Source organism: Syngnathoides biaculeatus, chromosome 9 (assembly GCF_019802595.1).
Source record: "Syngnathoides biaculeatus isolate LvHL_M chromosome 9, ASM1980259v1, whole genome shotgun sequence".
Lineage (NCBI taxonomy): Eukaryota > Metazoa > Chordata > Actinopteri > Syngnathiformes > Syngnathidae > Syngnathoides > Syngnathoides biaculeatus.
The window spans coordinates 28,596,211-28,621,251 of NC_084648.1; the positions used below are offsets into that span (position 1 = coordinate 28,596,211).

Sequence of the window (25,041 nt, forward strand, 5' to 3'; positions counted from 1 at the left end):
CGTGTCTGTTTTGTCGAACATTTGTGACAGTTATGCCTTTTGAAGACATATAGATCGGATACGCGCAACCTGAGCGTCTAGACTGCACTCACATCAGACACGTACAATTTATATCCACTTAAGAAATGGGCCATTTTGTTATCCTCACGGCTGCACAGTGGTGCAGTTGTAGAGAGTTGGACTCACAGTTCTGAGGTCCTGGGTTCAATCCCAGCCCCGCCTTTGTGGAGTTTGACTGTTGTCTGTCTACATGTGCTTTGCGATTAGGTGGCAACCAGTTAAAGGTGTACCCTGCCTCCTGCCCAATTACAGCTGGGATAGGCCCCAGCACTCTCATGACCCTTGTGAGGATAAGCAGCTCAGAAAATGGATGGATGTTCTCCCCACCAAAACAAATAATTTGCTATCTTAAAAGTAAGGCATTCATCTTCATGACTCGCTCTTCATGGCCCATGCCCCCCCTCATTTCCAAACCTATTCAGATGGCCTTCCACAAACCTCCACACCGCTGCAAGTGATGGTGCAAATATCAGGCATATGCAGCAAAAAGGAGGCTTGCAGCTTTATTTTTGCATTTGCTCTACATCCCCAAGGCTTGAAATGTGGGTGGGACTGTCAAAAACTGTTATCTCCAGCAAAAATTAGGCCCCTCCAAGTTTGATGAGGGTTCACATAACATAAATTGTTTCGGTCAGTGCAACCGCCTACCTTTGTGTGTGTGTGCGCATGAGTGTGTATTTTTTAAGCTACATCAATACAGCACATAGAGTAATAAGATCCAGTTGATTCATCCCTTTTGTTTTGCTTCTTTTTTTATTAACTAGAGCCAGTCACTGCCAATTAACTGACACAGCTCCCATAGAAAATGTGCACTTTTGGGGCAGAGTAGCTACAATTGAATTTACTTTACTTGTAGACCCAATTTTGTGTCTTCAGGAGGTCAACTAAGGCTGCACCATCAGTACTAAGTGTGCCATTATCATCAGCAGTTAACAGACTATGTTAAATGTACATTTTTTTTAGCTAATTTGTGGTGAAATGCAATTAAAACACACATTGAAACTATGGTTGTATGCCTTCCTCATTTCTCAAAGGATGTTAATAAGGGATAATGCTATACTCTATGATGATAACACATGAAAACTATTTTGTTGTCCAGTGTTCTGTGAGGATGCAATTTTGAGAAGGCCACCAGAAAGACCTTTTTATGATACTGAAAATGCTGTCAGGCGCCAGTAGTTTGGATGATGAATTGATCTTTTAATCATGACCGATGCTGCCCGTTTTCCACCAAACCTCAAGACAATGGTCCACAGTGTTGCAGTGTGACCGGGATGTAAACTACATAATAGCAAGTGATGTAATGGATATAAAGCACAGCATTATGGGACACAATTTGTTCACCCATCCACTGTGACACCAATTTTAGGTCAAAATCATGTGAGTTTTCCCGCAAATGGTTACTTTTGGTGTTTGATGCATGGCGTCAGACTGTAGCATTCTTGATGGGTCAGTCACTCCATCTTCATTCAATGGATATATTCATGCTAAGTGATGCAAACGATTACCTATTTTGTTCAGTGAGTGATGCACTGGATGGAATTTGCCTACTCCTGATTAATATGATTATTAAAATTATTCACCTTTGCACAATAAGGATTTTCTGAGCCGATCACTGATTAGCAAGTTTATAAAAAAAATGATAACCGATCACCAATCTGATCACAAGATGGAGCAATATGTCTTTTTAACTGACCTGTTCCTTTACTGTAGATACTTGTGCACTTCATTGCTAAAAAAATATATATTCACAATATTTATGACAGTGAAGCATAGTGACAGACAGAACAAATACATTGTTTTCTCACTCAAGTCAAACAAACATGACAATGAGACAGAAATAATGGGTGCTAACTTACTGTAAATATATTACTTTATTGTACAAAGTAATATATTATTTCACCCACATCAAAACCTATTTACTCGTTTTATTTTTTTTTTTAATGACTCGATTGGTGGTCAGATGTGTACTGTACGGTACGTCACAAGACACACGAGTATTTTTGTCGTGCCGAGCAATGATGTATTTGATTGAATTGGGAATTATGTCATGAAAGCTGAATGCTAATATGATCGGTATAAAGTCTAAACATTATATACATTGTACTATAGTTGATAAAATGAATTTCAATTTAAAAACAATGTCATACGGCTTAAGAAGGCTTTATCTATGTGTGTGTGTTTGCTTGTTTATCCATCCATAATTCCATCCATCCTCAAATGGGAAATTAACACATCCTGCCATGTATTTGTGTCATTCACCAAACAAACAACCAGATCACACGGATGGGGTTTGGGATCTTGCTCAAGGGCTCCTCGACTGCAAATGCAGGCTTGCATTCCTCCAACAACTAGTTGCTGTTTTATCCGTGGGACTCGAGGTGTGATCTGTTAAATCCATCCATCCATTTTTGTTCCGCTTATCCTCACTCGGGTCACAGGCATGCCGGAGCCTATCCAGAGGCGGGGTACACACTGAACTGGTAGGCAGCCATTTGCTGACTCTCATGTTCCAATTCTGAAAATGCTTACAAAATTAGAATCCTCAGAAAATATGTTCCAAATCATGAAATATCATTTGAGACACAAAACTATAAACACATATTCGCAGCTGGTGTGAGATAATAATTCAGAATAGGACGTCAAAACTAAAGCCCACTGTCATTTTATTTTGTGGCCAATGGCATGTACTAAAGATAATATTGAACATAGGTGGTTAGTCCAATTCGCACAACGAAACGTAACGGACCTATGGACGCATATTTCGGCATCAACCCGGATAGCGAGGTGAATCAGTTTTTATCCCAACCTCAAACACTCACTGCCTCATGAAGTGCTTTGGTAAATACAATCGGAATATTGCACCGACACAATGTTACCAGAGAAAAAAAAAACGATACCCCCTTTTAAAACAGTTGAAAAGCCAGCATTTTGGAAATACAGCAAATTTTTGACAAACAGTATGAATCGCATGTGGGGAAATACGTCACCAATAGTAATCCCACAATTTTACAATGGAGTGAAAGATAACATAAAAGAAATCAAAGTATGGTTGTTTGTAAATTTTCAACTAATTCACTTGAGACAATTAATAGACAGATCTTGATATAAATATATTTTTATTAAAATTATGAATCTTTAAAACCAGCACGGTGGTGCAGCTGGAAAGCATTGGACTCACAGTTCTGAGGTCTCCGGTTCAATCCCGACCCTCCCTGTGTGGAGTTTGCATGTTCTCCCCGTGGCTGTGTGGGTTTTCTCCGGGCACTCCGGTTTCCCTCCAACATCCCAAAAACAGGCAACATTAATTGGACACTCTAAATTGCCCCTAGGTGTGATTGTGAGTGTGGCTGCTCTCTACGTGTCCTGCGATTGGCTGGCAACCAGTTCAGGGTGTACTTCGCCTCCTGCCCGTTGACAGCTGGGATTGGGTCCAGTACTCCCGTGACCCTTGTGAGTATAAGCAGCAAAGAAAATGAATGGATAGATAAAACCAGTGAACATGCACCAATGTTTGGCCAGCATTCTAATACAAAGACAATATGGTTTGAGAGTATACACACAAATGGAAAAAAAAATATTTCTTGGGGCTATCTTTGTTGAATTATTCCATCTCATATTTATATAATAATATGTTTTGTCACTTTATATTATAATGCTAATTATATTTTAACATATATTTAACATATATTTTGCTTTTGTGTGACTCTGTTTTGTTTTTTTTTCTTTATGGGGGGGGGGTCACCCTAAAAGGTGGACTTTGGCGGGATGACCTATTTCAGGAGAGGTGATAACTCAGACAGATAGCTGGAGATTACCCAGGGATCAAGAGACTCAGTGGCCTCTCAAACAACAATAACTGGAGAGGTTATCCCATCTCTCGACCCCCTCCTGAGGCCCTTATGGCTAGTATTGACCAAAACACTCCACTACTCACTCAGCAAAGAAGATTTGTCATATGCACATTCTTTTTTTCCCTTTAATGGACAAAATAATTCCCCAAAGGTTAATGTGTTACAGTCCGACCACATTTAGAGGTTTTGGAACTAGTAACAAAGTATTTATTTTGATGTAGAATTATCCTCTATCTGGCATATTAAAATTGTGTGAAAGCATTTTTTTCTGAGTGACACACAAGCGAAAGATTAAAGCTAAAAAAATATAACATGATTATATTTCAATTGTATTCGTTGGAGTTTCAGTGAATTTTGGTGATGTGTTTCAACAATATGGCCTAACTATTCTTGAGTGATTCAAGGGTTTCCTTGACACCAGATAAAAACAAGTTCGTCTCCTCTCAGTGTAAATGTGGGATGTGTTTGTATGCATTTTGTGTGTGTGTGTTTGTGTTTGTGTACGAAACATTGTTCCCACTCATTACTTTGCTTCATTCTGGGAAATAAACTGTTTCCCTTGTTTATGTAATCTTTTTTTTTTCATGCTTTTCAAGATTACACCTATTGAAATGGAAATGTGTTTTAAGGTAAAAGCCTAATGGGTACCTTAATGGTGTTAATCATGCAATGTAGAAAACATTGCCATTGTATCGTTTTAGCGGTGGGGGTTTGGTGTGGTAGCATGAAGACTGTAAATTGTGAAGGGGGAAGGTAGGTTGCTCTCGGCGATACTCATTCTGGGGACCATCTGGTTCTATTTGATTTTGGCATTGCACACGCTCTATCTTCCAAACCTTCAACTCTCAGTCTCTGTTGTTTTATCAAGCTCCTATAGACAATGATAACAACTAAACGAATATCAGGTACATATTTAGTTTTGTGTTATTCCATTGCTGTGGTATCTTAGTGTCATGTTATTGCATTCCACATGTAATAATAATAATAATAATAATTTTGAATATCTTATATTTGAATATCTGATATTTCAAATCAATAAATGTTCACTCTCAACCAATCACAGATATGTTATGTAAAGTGATGGGTTTCTTTCACATTTGAACTGTTACAGTACCAAGTCTTGATACCTCAGAATTGATACCAGTACTCAGCAGTACACATTTGTGTTTCTCTGCGGTAGTAAATAATTTGTTCAAATTTACAATCTTTTTTTTCCAATGTAAGATCCATTCGTCCATTTTCTGAGTCACTTGTCCTTACAAGAAGCCTATCCCAGGTATCATTGGGCAGGAGGCCGATTACACCCTGAACTGGTCGCCAGACAGTCCCTCAGTGACCATGAATCAGTCGTTTTTACAGCTTTTACCTGCCTGCTGCTACTGCTAGCTCCGTCAGTGGGACTCACCTTTGTGGGACTACTCTGGTTCCCCCATGCTCTGTGGTTGGACAGCATTCTGGTGTTCCTCACAAAGCACTCCCTCATCGAGCAGCCTGTTGCCACTCTGCCAACTCCACTGGATGTGCACCTGCACCCACAGACTGTCCTCCCCATCTGACAGATAGCTTGCTACTAATTCTGAAATGCAAAACTATTCCCCATCTCCAGCAAAGATTTGATCAGTAGTTGCTTCTGTCGCGAGTTAACGTCAGTGCAGATCTAACATCATTTGGATTAATCTGCTCTATATGGACTGTGCTGCCTGTGTCTTGTTGATTGATTGTGAACATGAGTGAATTCAGGCATAAGTAAAGCCCTTCAGGTCTGGTGTGGAACTCATGCATTGACGTGTGCCAAGGAAATTGTCCAATTCTTCCATTCTGGCCGCCTAGACAATCAATAATATGTTTGCTGTATTTTCCGTCATGCCGAAGAAACTTCAGCCAAAGTGCTCAATTTATTGCTAGATGTGTTCCTATGCTCACCTACTGTCTCATTTAGATATGCCAATTCAAAGTGCGGCCACTGAGCAAATTAACTTAGCACATGGCATTTGGAAAAGCAGGGAAGTTGGGTGGGCCTGTGCTTTTTTTTTTTTTAAACTCCTATCTGATTGGTTTGCGTGACCTGTTCACAGATAGAATGCCACCTCTGATTGATGATCTTGACGGGATACTACAGTTGGTGCTCACAGGGTTGCATTGTCTGAAATCACAATTTCAATTAAAAAGATATAATTTTGGCATCACTACCACCAATGATATATTATATATTGTGATAATTTACTGGACATGCTATATTTTTGGTCTAATATATTAAAAAAAAAGTTAACAAAAACAAACACATTTGTACCATTTCATTCCTTCAGCTAACAGCTGTAGGTAGAGGAATCAGTAAAAACTCAGGTCAATAAGCAGTATTGATAACTAACAATATCTAATACAACTTTTATATGAATAATAACAGTCTTAATAGCTAAAGTCTTCTCAATTTTGAGGAGTTCCACCCAAATTATTGTTCTAAAACAATGTGTTGAGCACTGGGAATTTCCTGTCCCTGCTTCCTTAAATTTGACTTTGCAATAAAATACAATATTTAAATATTTCTAGAAATATTATAGTTGTATTATGTTGTCCAAACTTCCCCCAAACTTGTGATATTCCACAAGTCACATTCTACAAAGGAAGTTGCAGTTCAGTTGCTTACTAATTAATATGTTCACTTGCCAGGTTAAGAATCCACCATCAACCCTCCCTTCCATCCATCCTGTCTCTGAATGTCAGGGCATGTTTAGAGAAAAAGCAATTCTACCTATGGAGAATTAAAAGTAATCAAATAAGATACCATGCATGTCTTTGGAATGTGGGGGGCAGGGGTGAAGAATACTCAGGGAGAGCACATAAACTCCACATAGGAAGGCCATATTTGAACTTGGGACCTCAGAACTGTGAGGGGGATGTGCTAATTACTCGCTCACCGTGCCGCCATTACTTCTACCATGTCCAATTTATGTTGCATGTTTCTTCCACTTCCACCTTTTACTACTTGCATGTTTTAATAGCTTACCACCATGAAGGTGGTGTACACATACTGCTGCATATGCCAAGAATGAGAAGAGCTTGTAAGTGTCCAGCCATTTCAAATTTAACGAAGATTCAATCAGAATCGGCTTTAATGGCCAAGTATGTAGCAACACATAGGGAATTTGTCTCTGCCAGTCTGTGCCACCCTGGTATGACGTTCAAAACAAAGAACAAACAAACTAATAAGAACAAAGAACAAGAGACATTCAGTTAATAGCACATCTGCATCACAGTTCCGACAACCCAGGTTCAAATCTGGCTTGGAGTTGGTGTGTTTTCCCTGTGTCTGAATGGGTTTTCTCCAGGTACTCCAGTTTCCCCCCACATTCCAAAAACATGCATGGTAGTTAACTGCTGACTTTTAATTGTCCATCGGCGTGAATGTGAATCTGAATAGTTGTCTATATATGTCCTCCGGTTGGCTCGGAGGCATTTCAGAATGTAACTAGCCTCTTGCTCAGAGTAAACTGGGATAGCCTCCAGGTCATCCGTGACCCTTGTGAGGATAAGTGATACGGAAAATGGATAGGTGATTATATGGGGAATGGGCGATGGAATAAAAATTACATATTTTTACAATACAGATGGAGTTATTGTATGGAGAAATCATGTCCCTTTATTATTAGTCACTCTGAAGGAAAATCAAATCTACATTCTTTATTGCCAAATTTTATATCCAAATTGGCAGGAGAGTGGGACTAGAGATTTAAAAACATTGAAAACATTAACATGTACTGAAGAAAGAAAGAAACTGAACTATTGCAATCAGTCAATTATGACTTGACTTGTAAAATGTGTGCAAACATCTTATTTTCTGACCATGTTTGACTCTTTGTTGGATTAACACACCCAAACTATTTTATTGGCAGCCAAATTCATCTTGCATGCATACACTTGGATCGATTGCTGACCGTGACGGGCTTTCTGTGCATGCTCTAGGCTTCATGCCTGACTTAACAGCATTTAATTCACAAGACAAGCAGAAAAAGATATATATATATATATATATATATATATATATATATATATATAGTCAAGCTAGTTACAATACGCAAATACAATACTAGCGAGCAAGAGCCGTAACAAGCACACCCCATTTTTGTACCTAGCGATTATCTCCTTCCTTACATCCACTATAATTTGCTCAACTTTCTGTTTCTGCTGGTAGCAGCGCAGTCTTTTTTTTGGGACTATGGCAAAGAAAATACAGGAAAAATAACAAAACACAATCTTGAGAAGCACTCGCGAATGTGCGTGCTCGGACCTCAATGACTACGACTGACTACTTAAGTCAAAGTGGACAGCGGCTCTCGCCACCGGCCCGTGTGCATCCGGCTTCGCTCAGATTGACCCAGCTACCTGGTCAACACGGGTTCAGATTTGCCCGGGCGTTTTGACACTGAGAATTTGGGCTAATTTTTTGGGTTGAAATCTCATTTATATGACACACAAGATGTTCAAACTCCGAGTTAGTGGAGTTAGTTGATAGTGGATTTTTCTCTGTATTTTACGGCCCTTTTTGATGACAGTTTAACCTTTTCTGGGCAGGGATTGCAAATTTGCAGCAGGTTTAATATAATCCAAAATTTTAAATCCAGAGTATCATTTTCTGAAAGTATCAGATTTTTCTCTTTGCAAAATTTTATTTGGTCCAGAGAGGGTTCATTTTCATCTGATTGCAGTCAAATTCAACATGTTTTGCCTGGTCCTTCATCTTTTCTTTAAAATTCCGCCTGGGTAATCAAACATACTGGATGAGCACAACTGTGAGTTTCCTCATTATAAATAGGCATGTTGAGAAAAATACATTTATCCACAGGTAGGTTTTTCAGAATTTAGAGGTCAACTTTAGAGGTCCGCATTATACATGGGTGTACTAGATGAAAAATTACAGTTTTTTAAAAAGCAATATTTAACTTGTTTGTTTTCTCCTGAGATGCCCTTTTGTAGTGTGGAGATTGTACAAGTTTTCTAGAGTTCTACTTTTTTATTTTTTTCTAGACCTATTTTACCTTTAGAAAGGCAACAATGAACAGGTTCTCAGATTCTCCACAACCTATTCTGTATTCCACCAATGTTTGATCCTGACCTTATGGTAGCATGTCCTTGGTGCATGCAGAGCACAGCAAATGCATTTTTTTTTTTTTTTCTGGGGTGGGGTGAGATGTGTGAGGGGTGGCATTGCATCCTCCAGAACATTTTAATGTGCCTTGTCATTCTTAGCACACTATCAGTAAGTCGCACAGCTTGGGCTCAGAGCAACCATTTCTCTTAAGAGATTGATTCAATTATTGCTGATCAAGATGACACTTAATGGATTACGATGGTCAGAACAGCATTAACGAATGAGCCTGATCTTTCTGATGACACCTGAATCGTCTTTCTTTGTTACATGCCTAGAAAATGTTTATCTTGAAATATTATGTTATCAATCTACTTATGGTTAACCAGTTCAAAGTAAGCTTGAATAAAAAATACAATATGTTTTTACACAAAGAGAACTCCTAATGGATTGTTTCCAGTTAATAACATGCTTATGCATGACCTTAAGTTTTCAGTGTGTTTCATAAACAGCTCTACCTTCCCGAACAAATATTTTGCACAAAAAAATTAGACATTTTTCAACAGAATGCTTAGTCTTGCATAATTTAGAGTTTGGTTATACATTGTTTGATTGCGGGAGAAACAGGCTGGAGTTAACATAGAATAATGCATTCTTTTCTTTTCTGAATTGTGTTATGCACACTTTTGCTGCTGTTCTACCGCTTTCTGTTTCACTGAGCATCCGGCACTCAGCCCACAACCCTTCTACTGTACTTTCCTGACATGAAAACAGATATTTTCGAAAGCAACACATTAATGAAACGAGTTAAGAAGAGTCACACCTTAATTGTTCTTGCATTTTTAATTTTGAAATACCCGTATGATTTGTATCTCTTTTCATTTCTTCTACCTTTGTTTTCTTAGCTCCTCCTATTGTACTCTGCATTTGTGATTATTGCATCGCACTACTGAAAGAGGTTAGATGGTTGACATTTTATAGTGTATGTACATAATATACAGTACATTGAACAATATGTATGCACGTATTTCCTCTGCAGTTTAGCTTCTAGTTTAATTTGTTTCCACTATTATTTTCAATACTGTACTCTTATTATCAACTTTCTTGTCATGTTTGATCTGAATAGGATTTTGTTTTTTTTCCCATTCAATTATATATCTATATTAATAGAGGTAAGTGTTGTTTGATGCCATAAATGTATCCAGATTTCATAAATTAATAAGCCTTTTTTTTCTTCATTTGTCTTTTTTACATTCATTCTGGGTCTCTGGCTCATCAATGACAGGTAAGTGCACCTTTTGCATTCATTTGACTCAATATACTGTGTAAACACCCAAGTGAGAATCTGTACCAGAAAGCAGTTTTTCAGTACTGATTGCACCCAGGATGCCTTTAGGCACAGTTCTTTGGTAAACAGTAAACACAGTTTCCATAGTTTACACTTGGAGAATGGAGCAGTCCCATTTATGCAGCCAATCTCATTTGCTGCTTGAGATGCCAATCTGCCCTCTCAGACAGGGAGAGAGGCATCAGAGAGTGGGGAGAAAAGCATTTATTCACCCTGACACTGATCAGATAAAGGCAAAATGATAAATGCTGTCTCTTTTTATTTCCTTTAACCTGTGTTAACTTTTTGCTCAAAACGGAGGCCCTACACTTATGCTCTGCTGCTTTTGAAATATGTAATCAAAGCATCTCTGGGATTCAGTTTGCATGAGGCGATGCGGTTACAAATAGGGCTGCATGATGCAGTTGTCATAGTGATTCATTGAGCAAAATGGTGAATAAGGGCTGATAACTGCCTTATAGACACATGTTTTTCAAATCTGTGTCTAAGTGTAGTAAAAGGAAGTTCGTTTTTCATAATAAATTTAATTTTGAATGTTCATTTGAAAATGACACTTTTATGTATTTTAAATTGACTGCTTGAGCCAAAATGGCAAGTATCCTGTCATGAGGATTCTTGCTGAGTACAATGAAAATCATATTGAAAAAAAATATATACAGTATGTATCGGTTCATTTGGAGGGCGGTACGATGGATGACTGGTTACCACATGTGCCTTATAGTTCTGCATACCGTAGTCCAAATCCCAGCCCCGCCTATATGGAGTTTGCATGTTCTTCCTGTGGCTGCGTGGGTTTTCTCCGGGTCCTCCCGCAAACCCAAAAACATGCATTGTGGGCTCTTTGAAAACTCAGAATTAACTGTAGCTGCGAATGTGAGCGTGTGAATGGTTGTTTTATTTATTATATGTGCCCTGCGATTTGCTGGTGACCAGTTCAGGGTATAGACCGCCTCTCACCCAGAGATATCTGGGATAGTCACGTGACCCTTGAGAGGATAAGCGGTTCAGAAAATGGAAGGATGGATGTTCATCTGGGGATTTTAAAATTGTATCAACAATGGCCACAACATATATATCATTCAAATGTTAATAAGGATGTCTAATCACAATCACCAAGCCAGATATGATACACAATACGACATTTAAGATAAACATATAAATACATATATTACATACAGGCAGCAAGGTTAACTGGTTAGCACGTTGGCCTCACAGTTCTGAGGACTGCGGTTCAAATCCCAGCCCCGCCTGTGTGGAGTTTGCATGTTCTCGCTGTGCCTGCCCACATCCAAAAAACATGCATTAATTGGACATTCTAAATTACCCATCTGTCTCAATGCGCCCTGCGATTGGCTGGCAACCAGTTCAGGGTGTACCCTTCTGCCCGATGACAGCTGGGATAGGCTCCAGCACTCCCCTGTTAGGATAAGCAGCTCAGAAAATGAATGGATAGATATTACATACAAGGCCACTCCCACTGCAAGCTGATGTGATTCCTTCAGTTTAAATCTGCCTCATCTTAGGTTTCAAATTGCGTTAGTCTTGAAAAAATGCCTTCCATATCTGCCCAAATTGCAAATTGTATTGAAATTGTTTTCATATTAACGACACATAAGAAAAACATTATAGTAATGACACTTGAAACTCTCCTTGAGTGTATTTTTCCTCTTTCACTGGGGTAGTTTAATTATTATATTATTAAGTATTTAATTGTTTTTTTTATTGGTAAACACGAGAAAGTGGCTTTTGAATAAACAAATATTAGCATGTGCTGCTTTGTCCTGGAAATTATTTTAAGATCTGAGTTCTGAATAGTTACAAAAAATGTTACAAATAAAAGTTGAGATTTTTTTTTCATTTACTTCTCTTTAAAATAAAGAGTTTTGATTTCAACATTTGGCCAGCATATAAATATTTTTTTGACTTAACAATATACAGCGAATGGAAAAATAACACTTCTTTAAATAGCTGAATATTTAATCAAAACATGATCACAATTTTTTTTTATGTTTGGATACTAATCATTTTTTAAAAAGTCAGTTCAGCCCTACCTAAAGCATTTTTTTTTTTTTTTTGGTTTGTTTTGTTTTTCCCAGCCACCATAATACTCAGAATATTAGGGGCTTACCCACATGTGCTATTAGACTGGTTACATGAAGTCCCAGATGTAGACCCAGCTGTTGCCACGTATTATCTCACAGACTGACCCCGATCATTTATTTTAAGAATGAGGCAAAGCATTAGGAAAAATGATTGTAGCCCTTGAAAATTGAAAACAAAACACACCGTGTATAACAATGACAAAACAACGATAATAATACCAGTAATAACGATGACCATTAATTTGCAGTTCATTTTCCTTCATCTGTGTCGATGTAATGAATATTCAGCTTCCAACCTTGCCCCCGTTCACATAGCACTTTCACCTTTCTAAGCTGCAGCCATGGGTCTACCTACTGTGCCATATGTAGGTAAGAATAATGACGCCTCCGTCATTATTATTTACTTAGCAGCACCCATATTACATGTAAATGAGGCACTTGCTATAGGCCGCCCGCAGAATTAGCCCCTGTAATGAATGTAATTAAAGTGCCCTATTGGACCTGTGTCTGTTTGAATAAAGTTAATATTCTGACAGTTTGCTCATTTTATAGCAGGGGGAGGGCTTTTTCTGCGAGAAGTACTGCACATGCAATTTTAGTTATTATGCAAAATAATACGTTGCCTGCAATCCTTGAAGTGTAGTTTTCATATTTTATCATATTTTGATGATTTCCTTTAATGCATTCACAACATGCATGAGCAGAGTTTGTAAAGAAATGTCTCTCCTTGACTTTTTATGGAGTAATATCCTACTGAAATGAAGGGATCATTTAGAGGGGAGTGACAAATGAGAGAACTGGTCTGAGAATGCCATTAGGTTCCGAGATACTACTGTTCATTCTTATTGTGGTGATCCTGATTATAACCCACCTGTTATAAAAGAAGCAGTGCAAAGCTACCCACGCGTTGCCATTCGTCATCACCATCTCCTTGCAGCCTACTTCAGTACATGCCACCCGTGATTTAGCTCTGCATCTAGTTATGAGGGGGTGTTAAATGTTTATTATGCAGCACAGCCCTAGTCCCAATGACATGGCAGAATGTTGCTCAATCAATACCCCTCACAGGAAGCTAGGTTAATTTGTTTTTTCAATGATTTTGGTTTTGTGTTAAGGTGTTTGCTGCAAGGCATATCTTAAAGGTCTATCTGCAGAGTGACATATTGACACGAGCGCGCACGCTATGACACGAAGTCGTTGTCCCTTTGAGGTTGTTAAATACAAATTTTTGGTGGATCTTGATTGTCAAAATATGATGAGTAAGTTTGTGTTGGGGTGCCGGTTGAAGAACTGAGGAGAACTATCAGGGACCAAAAATTCCGACTCCTGTATGAGAAAGTACAGTATTTCAGGCCTGTTCTCAATCATCGTGCATTTTTTCATCAACCAGTTTAAAACATTATCCAATATATGTCCTCATTATTGTGGTGTGTTTTTTGAAAGATGAGACACATATATCATTAAGACGGCTTTTGGATGATATTTTTAGAGAGACCTACTAACCAAGTAGTTTATAGACCACTTTTTTTCTGCAGTGTTTCAGTTTAAAAAGACCTCATAACCAGGTTTACAAGGATAGACATATTTAACTGTACCCATTTCAGCTTGTATCTTCTTGTATTGTTGAGGGTTCTTGAAATCTAATTTTTGACCTTTCACCTGGTCAACTGAATGGTCCTTTTATCTTTTCACCATATTTCATGTCAAGATTGCTGTGACCTTTAACTGTTTGTATCGGTCGGTGCATACAACTGTAAATTCACAACATGATCTCTCATAATTTGTTACATATTTGACCGATATCAAACTTCACTTTCTTGGTCTCTTTTGCATCTGTGTGCAGATTGCATGTGCATGTGCTCAGTTATGCACACAGTAAAGCTACAAATGGGCATGTATGGCATGTCATGCAGCAGGGCTCATAACACTGATTGCTGAGAAAGAAGCAGAATGTGTCATGTGTCAAACAGGCATCAGAACCCTGAGTTATGGTCGGAGCCTGTAGCTCATCTGGAGGGAGCTGGACTTTGGAACCTAAGGTTGACAGGATGAATCCCGCTGCGGACAATAGGAAATTACAGCTAATTGTTGTAGAGATGCCCTTGAGCATGTCAGCACCCCTTTCCCTAGGCACAGACACACGCACACCCCTTCACTTTATCAGTGTCTAAGTGCCAACTGACGATACCCTTGTGGAGTTAGTAATCATACTATATAGTAATCTCAATTAAATCACAATTCTCCAGTAACAAGAACTATATCCATCGTGTTGGTTATTTACGTAGTTCATCATTCGACGCCATTAGTTTTCAATGAGCACTACTTATCTAGTCAGCCAACATATACAGTAGCTCCCCTCAGAGAATTATCCCCCGGCATAGGTCAAGCAGACATATGATCTTGTTTTTATTTAAATGAATTGTTCTGGTGCCACCCCTACCCACCCACATTTACATTGAAAGATGTGACAAGAGTGAAGGAAAATTAAAGGTGAGCAGGAACGGAGATAAATTGAAAGTAGTTTAATGTCAGCAAAGCTTTTCCAATGATCAGATGTTCTCCATAACGTTTTGCTCTCATTGCTTATTTAAGGAAAAAGTGAACGGAAATAAATTGTGGTGCCAACAATGCCCTCAATGGCAGACACCATCCAATATTCAAACAAATGAAGCTTCACACTCTTAAGATTCATCAGTCGCATGTCGAACAGACGGTGACGTACCGTAAAGGACAGCTAAGGACAAAATTGCTTGATAGATATGATGACGAGAGAATAACTTGAATATACTTCCTCATCCTGATACACCATTGCACATGCAGCGTTTGGCATTTACAGGGTATCAGCTTATGCTTAACAGCCGTGTGGAATCTTCAAATTGGTCAAATAAGAACTGGATCATAAATCTCACATGGCAACTAATAACCATTATTCGTGATAAATGTTCACTGATAAATTACATTTAAGTTGAATAGTTCACCCTGTCACTGCTGGCAAGGATGGACTGGGTTGAAAATATCAATAATGATGGACGTATCTATTGGAATAACCATAAGACAAATTTGCTTTCACTTTGAACCTACAATCTGTTTTCTCTATATGTAGTTATATTTTTTAGATATATTGTAGACTTAGTTTTGGTTCCAAATAACTGTTTACTCAACTAGCATTTATCAACTATTTTATAGGGCGCATCTTGAAATGCTTATTTTCAATTAAAAATTTCAGAATTTTTTTTTAACCAAGTGAGTCATACTTCACCCCCCCAAAAAAATCAATATACTGTTTAATTATATTTTCAGAGGTTACAATTTTGTTTTGTCCCCCCCACACAAAACCACAAAAGTCTGCTATAAATTCCAATTCAGTTTCACAACCTATCCACCATAGGAAAACAGCCCAGTAAAAGTAAAGTTATGGTTCAAACCCAGTAAAAGTCTTTACAATTTCTGAACATGTAGCATGGATGCTATTAAATGCGGATTCTCCATGTTGAGTTCAAAACGTATGCATCACCTTTCATCTTTATTAGAAAGATTGTCTTGGGTAAATTCTGAAAACATATTTGTTTGATTTATTATTCCTGCTGAATAATACATTGTAAACATAATTTGAATTTATATCAAAATAACGTGAAATGATGCTGGGATTTTTTTTTCCCTCCACAAAATCCATTTTAAAGTCATCGTTTGCTTCCACTATTGTGGGAGTTGAGAGTCACAACCTAGTGTACAATAAGCAAAAAGCAGCCACACTCTGTAAATGTATGCACACTAGAGAGCAGTCTGTTCCCTCTTTCTACAGTTGTTGAGATCCTCAGTGTCCATTTTACAGTCCCCACTGCCTCCCACAAAATACAGCAGCTCATGTGAAAAGACAGAGGAAATAAAAAATGTACACAACACCCAAAAAAAGTATCTATATGTATATACACATGAAAATGTGTCCAACAAACATTTCACATAACATGAAAACACACCATATTAAAAAATCTGTCTCCCTTGAAGCTGGTTAATGACTCATAGTGATTTGCATTTTAAATGTAAGTACTTCTGCTTTAAATGTTGTTCTCTATGTGCTTGAGTCAGTGAAGCCACCAGGAAAGCCAAATATTAAGTAGCAATGACCGATTTATATATTTGACACTCTGCTTTCTTTACTTTGATGGTTCACAGATATTATGAATTGAAAATGTGTCAAATGGTCAGAATGAAATTCCTTCATCAAACTATTTTTAATTAAAAGAGGATCAAACTACACTGCTCGTGAACCAACAGAGTGAATTATAAATCAACACATTTGATTTAAAATATATTGAGTAAAATGTAAATTATGGACATTACATTTGAGATGCCAATATCTCTCTGTCCCTTTATCTAGTCAATTAGCTAGTTTGTTATTTTTATTTTGTGGTCAAAGGACTGCAGAGGTATTGCTTGCCGAGCAATGTTGTCACCCATCCTTCTGATAAGTGTCTCACATACAAGTGTTTTCACTGTGAATAGCAATTTATTTATTTAAATATTTTTTTGTTTACAAAAGAAATGTATCTTCAGCATTTTTTCCACAGTTCCACTGCTTTAAACATTTTTACACATTGTTATATCTTTACATTTTTAATCCAACTTAAATATTTCATATATGTTAGATCCTTGTCAAAAACTGTTTACCATAATACAAATATTTTTCTTTTTTTTTATGTGTCCACAGCGTATTTACATGTCAATGAAGTAGAAAGACATATTAAAGCTAAAATATCCATCACTCAAGCAAAAAAAAAGTGTGCGCAGCTTCTAATGTATCCCTCTCTGTGTTGCTATTAAGTCAACAGTTCCAAAAGTCAGGTGCCCATTTTGCCTTGTAGCTGCAAATCATTAAAGAAAAAGATGGAACTCCACAGCAAAATGACCAGCTGCATGAAGAAAACTCATTCCATATCACAGTGAGAAGCTGTGTAAAGTGTGACCAAAATATACATTTAATCCTTCACCTTAAGTGTATCAAAAAAATATTTAGCCGATCGTCAATTAATCACGGGTGATAATGTGCGATCAACCCCAGGTCAAACCTCACATTCCCGAGAAGGTTGCTGTTGGCAAGTACAGGAGCCGTATTCATTTATGATTACCAAAGCTCCCTCAATATGGTTCGGCTTATAGTCAACATAGTACTCTGGCGTAGAAATTGTGGCCATCTGCTGCATGCTTTGCTTTTGCTTCTGTTTACGACGCTGACTGCTGAAACATTGCCTCATTTGTCTTATTCCGGCTGGAAAGCACTTCCATGACACATATAACATGAGCACAATAATGAGGAAGGAAAAGATGAGTGCCATTGTGCCAGTGACAACCTTGTGGATCTGCATGGTACTCTCCAGGTCGTCATGTCCTACGGTGACAGTGAAAGAACTAGGGAGCACTTTACCGTCCTCGCCATCATAAGGGTTGGGGGTAAAAGGGCCAAGGAACACAGAGCCACCTTGAACCAGGTCCCTTGTGGAGGCGTGCAGACCCGCTGAGGTAACTTCCAGTGGGGGATCTTCACAGAGCTGAAAAGCATAGACAGCATCCAAGACATCCTCGCCTTGAGCAGTGTCTGGGCTTGAACATAGCAATGAATTGTCACGTTGCCCCTGAAAGGCACTCAACCAAGAGGCCAAGGCACAAACATTGCGGCTGCATTCCCAATCATTCCCTCCCAGGGTAATGCTGTTCAAGGAGGACCATGAATCCAAGATGCGCTGGTCCATGGACGTCAACCGATTGGAGTCTAGCATCAATACCTTGAGGTTGGGTGCACTCTCAAAGACATGTGGCTCAATGTACTCAATTTCATTGGCAGATAAGTCAATCTTGTCCAAGAAAGGCCATGTCCATTCCAGGGTATTAACTACAATTGTTGCTCGATTGCTGTGCATATACAGGGTACGTAAAGAGATGAGACGAGGGAAATGGGCTAGGTTTACTTTAACCAGGTTGTTATGCTCAAGATGCAGCTCTGTCAACTTGAAGAGTCCAGCAAAGGAGTTCCGTGCTAAACTCTGCAGTTGGTTGTATCCCAAGTCGAGGAACTGCATGCTCCGGCAGTCTTGAAAAATCCGTACTGGCACAAATTTGAGAGCGTTGTAGCGCAAGTGCAGATTGGTGAGCTTTCTAAGGCCATGAAACAAGTCAGGCTCAAGAGCCTGCAGCTTGTTGTATGAGATGTCCAAGATGCGCAAGTTTGGGAGGGGCCTAAAAGTGCCATTTGGCAGGCCCTCAATTCGGTTGCTGCTCAAGTCTAATTCTTTGACCCGCCTTAGCTTGTCAAATGCAGCCTCCTCCACAATGTCAATATTGTTGTGATCAAGGTAGAGCCAGGTTAGCTGTGACAGGCCAGCCAGTTGGCCTTCACGCAGTTCAGTCAAGTTGTTCTCTCTCATGGACAAGCCCATGGCGCTGCTCAAATTCTGGGGAATGTCTGTGAGGTTCAACCCCTCACAGTACAGCAGCTTGCTGTCGCAGCGGCACAGCCTCGGACAAACCCCCTGCACCATGGGAACCATTCTTAAAAAAATGCCCAATGAAAACAGTATCAACCCAGGGGGCTTCTTCACTGGCCACTTTAAATACAGTCCAATTAGGAGGAAATCCATCAGCGTAAATATCCAGGGATTTTACAGAGCAAATGTCCATTCACTCTGAATTTTTTTTTGTCCACCTATCACATTATATGTCAAACATCAGATTTTATTTTGTTTGCTTTTTTTCTTTGTATGTATTTTATCTCAACACCGGTTCAATTATTATTTCTCATTTGGTCAGCGGAGGAAATCCTTGTCCAAAATGATTGTCTCTTTGCTTATGACAGAGATCAAACAGTGGCTGATGAGGAATGATGAAAAAAAAAATGTCCTCATAGAGCAATCTTATCTGAAAAGATTCCTACTCACCCCTATCCAAAAGCTGACAATATCCATTCAGCGTCCCGCTTTGTGCCCCGACTCTAATTATGTGCGGATCTAAAAAGGACCCTACTGTGGTACAAATTCACCATCACCCCCTCCCTTCTCTCCTTTCAGCAGACACCAGATCCTTGGCAGGCTTACAATGTCTTAGTTCTCCTCAAGTGAAAGAGATGGAATCCAAGTGGGGAGATGGTAGAAAGCGCAAGTTCCCCAGTCTGTATGCAGGAGCTCGATCTCTTCAGCTCCTCCGCAGTCCTCTGCAGCAATGAACATGAGGAGAGGCGAACATTTTTTTTAAATAATTCTGCTTTTCTCCTCCCCTTCTTCCTTAAGTTTCAGCAGGTCTGCCAAGGATATTTATTATCACCCATCTCTGGGACCAATCAATAACTTGCATGGTTTAAATCCGTCCAAGCATTTAACCATGCTTTCAGTGATGGATGCTGGCGACAGAGGAAAAAAAAAAAAAAGCGGTGAACCCAGTTCACTGTTTTCTTATGTGACAGTATTCCATCTCAGTTGCACATCTTGGTTCAAAGGCAAAAAAAAAAAAAAAATCACCCTCTCGCATCCACAGCTGCTTGAAGGTTTCACTTTCTTCCTTGTTCTCCGGGTGATTTTTCAGCCGGTTGGAACAGGGTGCTGAAGGTTAGCGCTGGTGGGCATGCAGGGGCGGTAAATATGGAAGGCAAAGGAGCGCGCAATCCCTCGCAGCAGAGCAGTACACTGACAGTGCATGCAGAAGCGCAGACTGTTCACTGAGTGTCGTAAGCCACTCACAATTCGGAGGGATCGCTCTCTCTTTCCCGCTCTCTCTCTATCACACTTTCCCTCTTGCTCTCCCTCTCGCTATCTTTGCTTTGATTGCTCACTCACTTAGTCATGCCATTCCCTTCCTTCTCTTTTTCTTACCTCCTTGTCGTTCTCCTGCTCCGATTATTTTTTTAATCTCCATTTCTCTGTGCCTAAGACATTTTACATATTCCGAATGGGCTGGGCTTAAACCTAGCACTTTAATGAAACTCATCTCTCTCTCTCTCTCTCTCTCTCTCTCTCTCTCTCTCTCTCTCTCTCTCTCTCTCTCTCTCTCTCTCTCTCTCTCTCTCTCTTGCTCTCTCTCTTGCTCTAACTCTCCTATCTCTCCTTCTCTTACCCACTCTCTCCCTCCCTCTCTCACTCTCTCTCTCTCTCTCTGTCACTCCCTTTCTCACTAACTCTCTTTTTCTCTTCCCCTGTTTCCCATATATCGAGCCAAACAATCTCTGCCTTCTTTGACCTCACTCAGAGAACTTTGAAAGATGAATTTTACACAAGAGGAATTTGTCTCCGGCAATTGGAGCTCCTCTAGTATGACAACATACAGCCATTTGAGAGAAAATACTTGACATAAAAAAAAATAATAATAATAAAAACTGCACTGAGAGTCACTGAGAAATGAAAGGTTACTGGTACTGTGATAATGCCTATATATATATATGGCGGCACAGTGGCACAACTGTAGAGCGTTGCCCCCGCAGTAAGGAGCACCAGAGTGGAAAAGGAAAATACAAAGGCTGTATGAACACACATACAAACAGGCATCTGAACAATACTATCTGGGATATTCTTCAAACTCTGAAAAATTTGTTATAATAACATACCAATTTTTGATCATGACTTCTACTTTTCTTGTTTCCGCAAATTTGTATTTCATTGACGCACGGTCCCTCAGGTCAAGACATGCACAAAAGTTACTTCATGTAATCCATTGGTTCATAATTAATGAGTTAGTTTTTCCCAATACTTACTGTTTGTTATTATTTTTCCCTGTTTGAATAATATCACTTCATGAAGTCTTTTCTAACATTCACCAGTCAGAACTCCAACAATACTCACACTATATTTGCTGTGGTTGACAAGCTCACAACCTCCCATCCCAATCAGATAGCTCCAGAACTCCTGACAGCTAATAAATGCAATGAATTTGCTTATTATAATGAAAAAATACATTTCATCAGGTTGAATATCAGCACAAATCAGCAAACCTATAAAATGTTTCTACACCTGAAGCCACCCAGAGAAAACTCTATTACCATGTCAGAATTTAATAAAATTGAATAAAAAAATTGTAGACAAAATGGCTCGGCTGGTGAAACCATCAACAAGCTGACTTTTTCAAAACTAGTGTGACGTTTGTGCTACCTGATTTAGTTGCGATTTGTCACTTCAGTCTGGCGAGTTTCATAAAGCCGCTGTTAAGCCCCTTCTAAAAAAACTAAGTGATGGATGCTTCCATGTTAGCAAGCTATGGTCCCATATCGACTCACCCTTTCATATCCAACAATGTTGACAAAGTTAATTTTAATAAACATCAATTTCTTGAATTTAAATAGACTTTTTGACAAATGCTGTTAATGTTTTGTTTTGTTAATTAAAAAGTTACATTTATTTATTTATTTATCTATTTACAATTTTAAGCGAATGTCCATCACATCATGAAATCCAGAATGTGCAGTTTGACAAACATTTGAAACAGTAAAATTAGACGAAACAGAATTAGCAGTTTTAAGTCAGAGTCACTTTTTGTTCATGCATATCTATTACAAACGTCTGTGTGGAGTTTAAATGGTCTTCCCAGACCTGCATGGGTTTTCTCCGCCTTTCCTGGTTTTCTCCCACAGCCTAAAAAACATGCATGGTAGGGTGGTGCTCTAAATTGCCGTTAGATGTTACTGTGAGTTTGTTTGTAAGTGCCCTGCAATTGGCTGGCTGTCACTTCAGGGTGTACCCAAACTCTTTCCAAATATTTATTGGGTTAGGCTCCAGAACACCCGTGGCCCTAATGAAAAGTGGTATGGAAAATGAATGAAAGGACAAATGCATTCATGGATATGTATAAACTTTACCTTCAATTTTGCAAGTTTCAATATATTTTTAGAAAATACAAGAACATAGACCCTTAACATTACTATCAGAACTTATTATGTCGCCTTTCTTTTTGGACACTTGCAACATAAAGAGCATATGGTGCAAAGCCCAGTTCATTCTAGGAGTTTTTCTCCAGTGCAGTGGTTTGAGGTTGCAATATATTGTTAGGGTGAATTCATTTGAGTGATCACATAAACAAACAACCCCCCCAAAAATCAGGATCTATGATTACATGCCCATTATTTAAATCATTTATTGAATCAGTTTGACTGTGTGAGCCCAACAAAACAATGTTGATGATGACTAATTGGCCCATCCATTTCAGCGATAATGTCGATGGGCTGCTGGGAAAGGATTGTGGTCGAGATATTTATATAAGTGTGGCTGTCAGTGGCATTGGAAGAGATGGTTCTGTATACACAAAGACCACAACCTTCGGCATGTTGAGGTTGCTTTCATTGCACAAAGGCCTGACATGAGTTCGTTTGTTCACCATGTTTGTCTTTTGTCCATCCATCCGTTTTCTTTGCCGCTTATCCTCACAAGGGTCGCGGGGAGTGCTGGCGCCTATCACAGCTGTCAACGGGCAGGAGGCAAGGTAAACCCTGACCTGGTTGCCAGCCAATAGCAGGGCACATAGAGACAAACAATCACACCGAGGGGCAATTTAGAGTGTCCAATTAATGTTGCATGTTTTTGGGATGTGGGTGGAAACCGGAGCGGCCAGAGCAAACCCACACAGGCACAGGGAGAACATGCAAACTCCACACAGGCAGGTCCGGGATTGAACCCAGGACCTCAGAACTGTGAGGCCAACGCTTTACCAGGTGATCCACCGTGCCGCCGTTTGTCTTTTATTACATACATAATCTTTTTTATAAATCAGTGCGTAGTATGCAACAGTCTTCTGATTGTAACTTGCAGTCAGTGTGCAATATATAATCCATTTGTATTCTTTAGTACTAGTCTTTATTTAAATTGTGAGTGAGTGCCAGCCTATCTTGGCTGAGATTTGAACTCCGAATGTCAGAACTGTCGGGCAGAGGTGCTAACCAGTGGGCCTCAGTCATGTTAAATTAACAAATACCCTTCCAGTGGAGGGTCACTGATGGAGTGATGGTACACTTACCTGACTTAAGGGCAGGTAGTCTGAGTTCTGTCATGAGCATGGCCTGGCCACTGCCATGGGCGGCGCTTCCTTTGAGGGGTGTGACCAGACCACTGCACTGGGCGATGCCACCTCTGACAACTGTCACAGCTGCGTTGCGTTTTGGACACTAATGGACCAAGTACCTAAGTAGTACTGTAAATGTGTCATTGGCATTTGCCAGTTCGCTGCGCATGCTTCACTACATTCAGGGATACTTTGCTACTGTGCATATGAAAGTGTAGAGCTATCCTTTGTCACAGTGAGTCTGTGCCCTTTTAATTTGACCACGTCTTCTCATGTTTCTTAGTTTGCCTCATAGTCATCGGACCTCGTTTCATGTTTTTGGACCTTGCCTCTAGCCTCACATTTTTGTGCTTCTGCCTTCCAAGCTTTGCCTCATACTTCGGATGTTGTTTCAGGATTATTGGACTTTGACTTTTTGCCATGCGTTTTTCTGCTTCCGCCTTTTTGGACTGCTTAGCTGTGTAGGACCTCTTCCTGAAATAAAACCATTCTTAAGATTATGCCCTTGCCTCGGAGTCCTGTGTTCAGTTTCCACTCAGTGATGGTGTGAATGGAAGTGTGAATGCTTGTCTAAATATAACCTGTGACTGACTGGCGACAGGGTGTAGTCCACCGTTTGCCCGAACTCAGCTGGGATAGGCTCCAGCGAGTGATGAGCATGACAGTTCTTTTGCGTATACTGAATCACTTGAATCAGTTGTTTAAAAAGATTCATTCACCAAATTGTTTTGTTATTGTTTCATAAAAAAAAATGTGCTTCCACATTCCCTTAATGATCAATCCCTGAGTTTCATGTTCACATCCACTCAACAGGTTGACTGAAGCACTATAGCACTATATTTGAATAACTAAATGTGTTGTTGTTGTTGTCACGTATTGCAAAGTAGAAAAGGCGGGAGTGGGGAACCTTTTACGTGCATCGAGGTCAGCTACAATCCACGTCCTCTTATGTCCATCTCGGGTCCCCTCAGCCGGCATGACTATTCTGCATTCCTATGCACAGCATCGCTGACATCACCATCTCCCACTCAGGTTTTCTGCTCACTCACCGAACTATTATTCTCATCTGATTAGTGGAAAGTGTCATTGAGGGTTGAGAAAGGCTAGATACAGTTAGTGGATTAGTAATATGAAATTTAAAAAAAGGTTAAATAACCACATTAGAGACGGAAGGAATGATGTGTGTGTGTGTGTAACATTTCTTATTAATTTACATTTATTTTAAATATGTGTGTTTGTTTTCATGTGCTTGACTGACTCTAAATTAGACATTAGCTTGAAGGAATGGCTGCTAGTGGAAGCTATCCTTGTAAGGACTTCAGGACTTGCGGTTCAACTCACTCATGAATATGCTTACTCCGTAATGGATCATTCCTTTGTCAAACGAATCACTTATCATATTAGTACAGTACATCCTAGCTGAGCAGACCACAAACAAATCATTCTTCAATTTCTCAGTACACCAGTTTACTGAACGAATTACTCATTTCACTTAAGTCCCTCCCCTGCCTGCACGGCGATGCCTGACGCCGACGGCTCATTGTTCAGATGGTTGTTTAAAACTTCCCA

The 25,041-nt window shown here is 39.4% G+C and overlaps 2 protein-coding genes across 3 annotated transcripts in view; one reads left to right on the forward strand and one right to left on the reverse strand.

Moving 5' to 3' along the window:
• ctnna2 (catenin (cadherin-associated protein), alpha 2) overlaps window positions 1-25,041 on the forward strand; it is a 385,655-nt gene that overhangs the window by 182,074 nt on the left and 178,540 nt on the right. The window lies entirely within an intron of this gene.
• On the reverse strand, window positions 15,004-19,839 carry lrrtm1 (leucine rich repeat transmembrane neuronal 1). Its single transcript, XM_061831091.1, has one exon. The coding sequence runs from the start codon at window positions 19,077-19,079 to the stop codon at window positions 17,508-17,510; it is 1,572 nt and encodes a 523-aa protein (XP_061687075.1). The 5' UTR covers window positions 19,080-19,839; the 3' UTR covers window positions 15,004-17,507.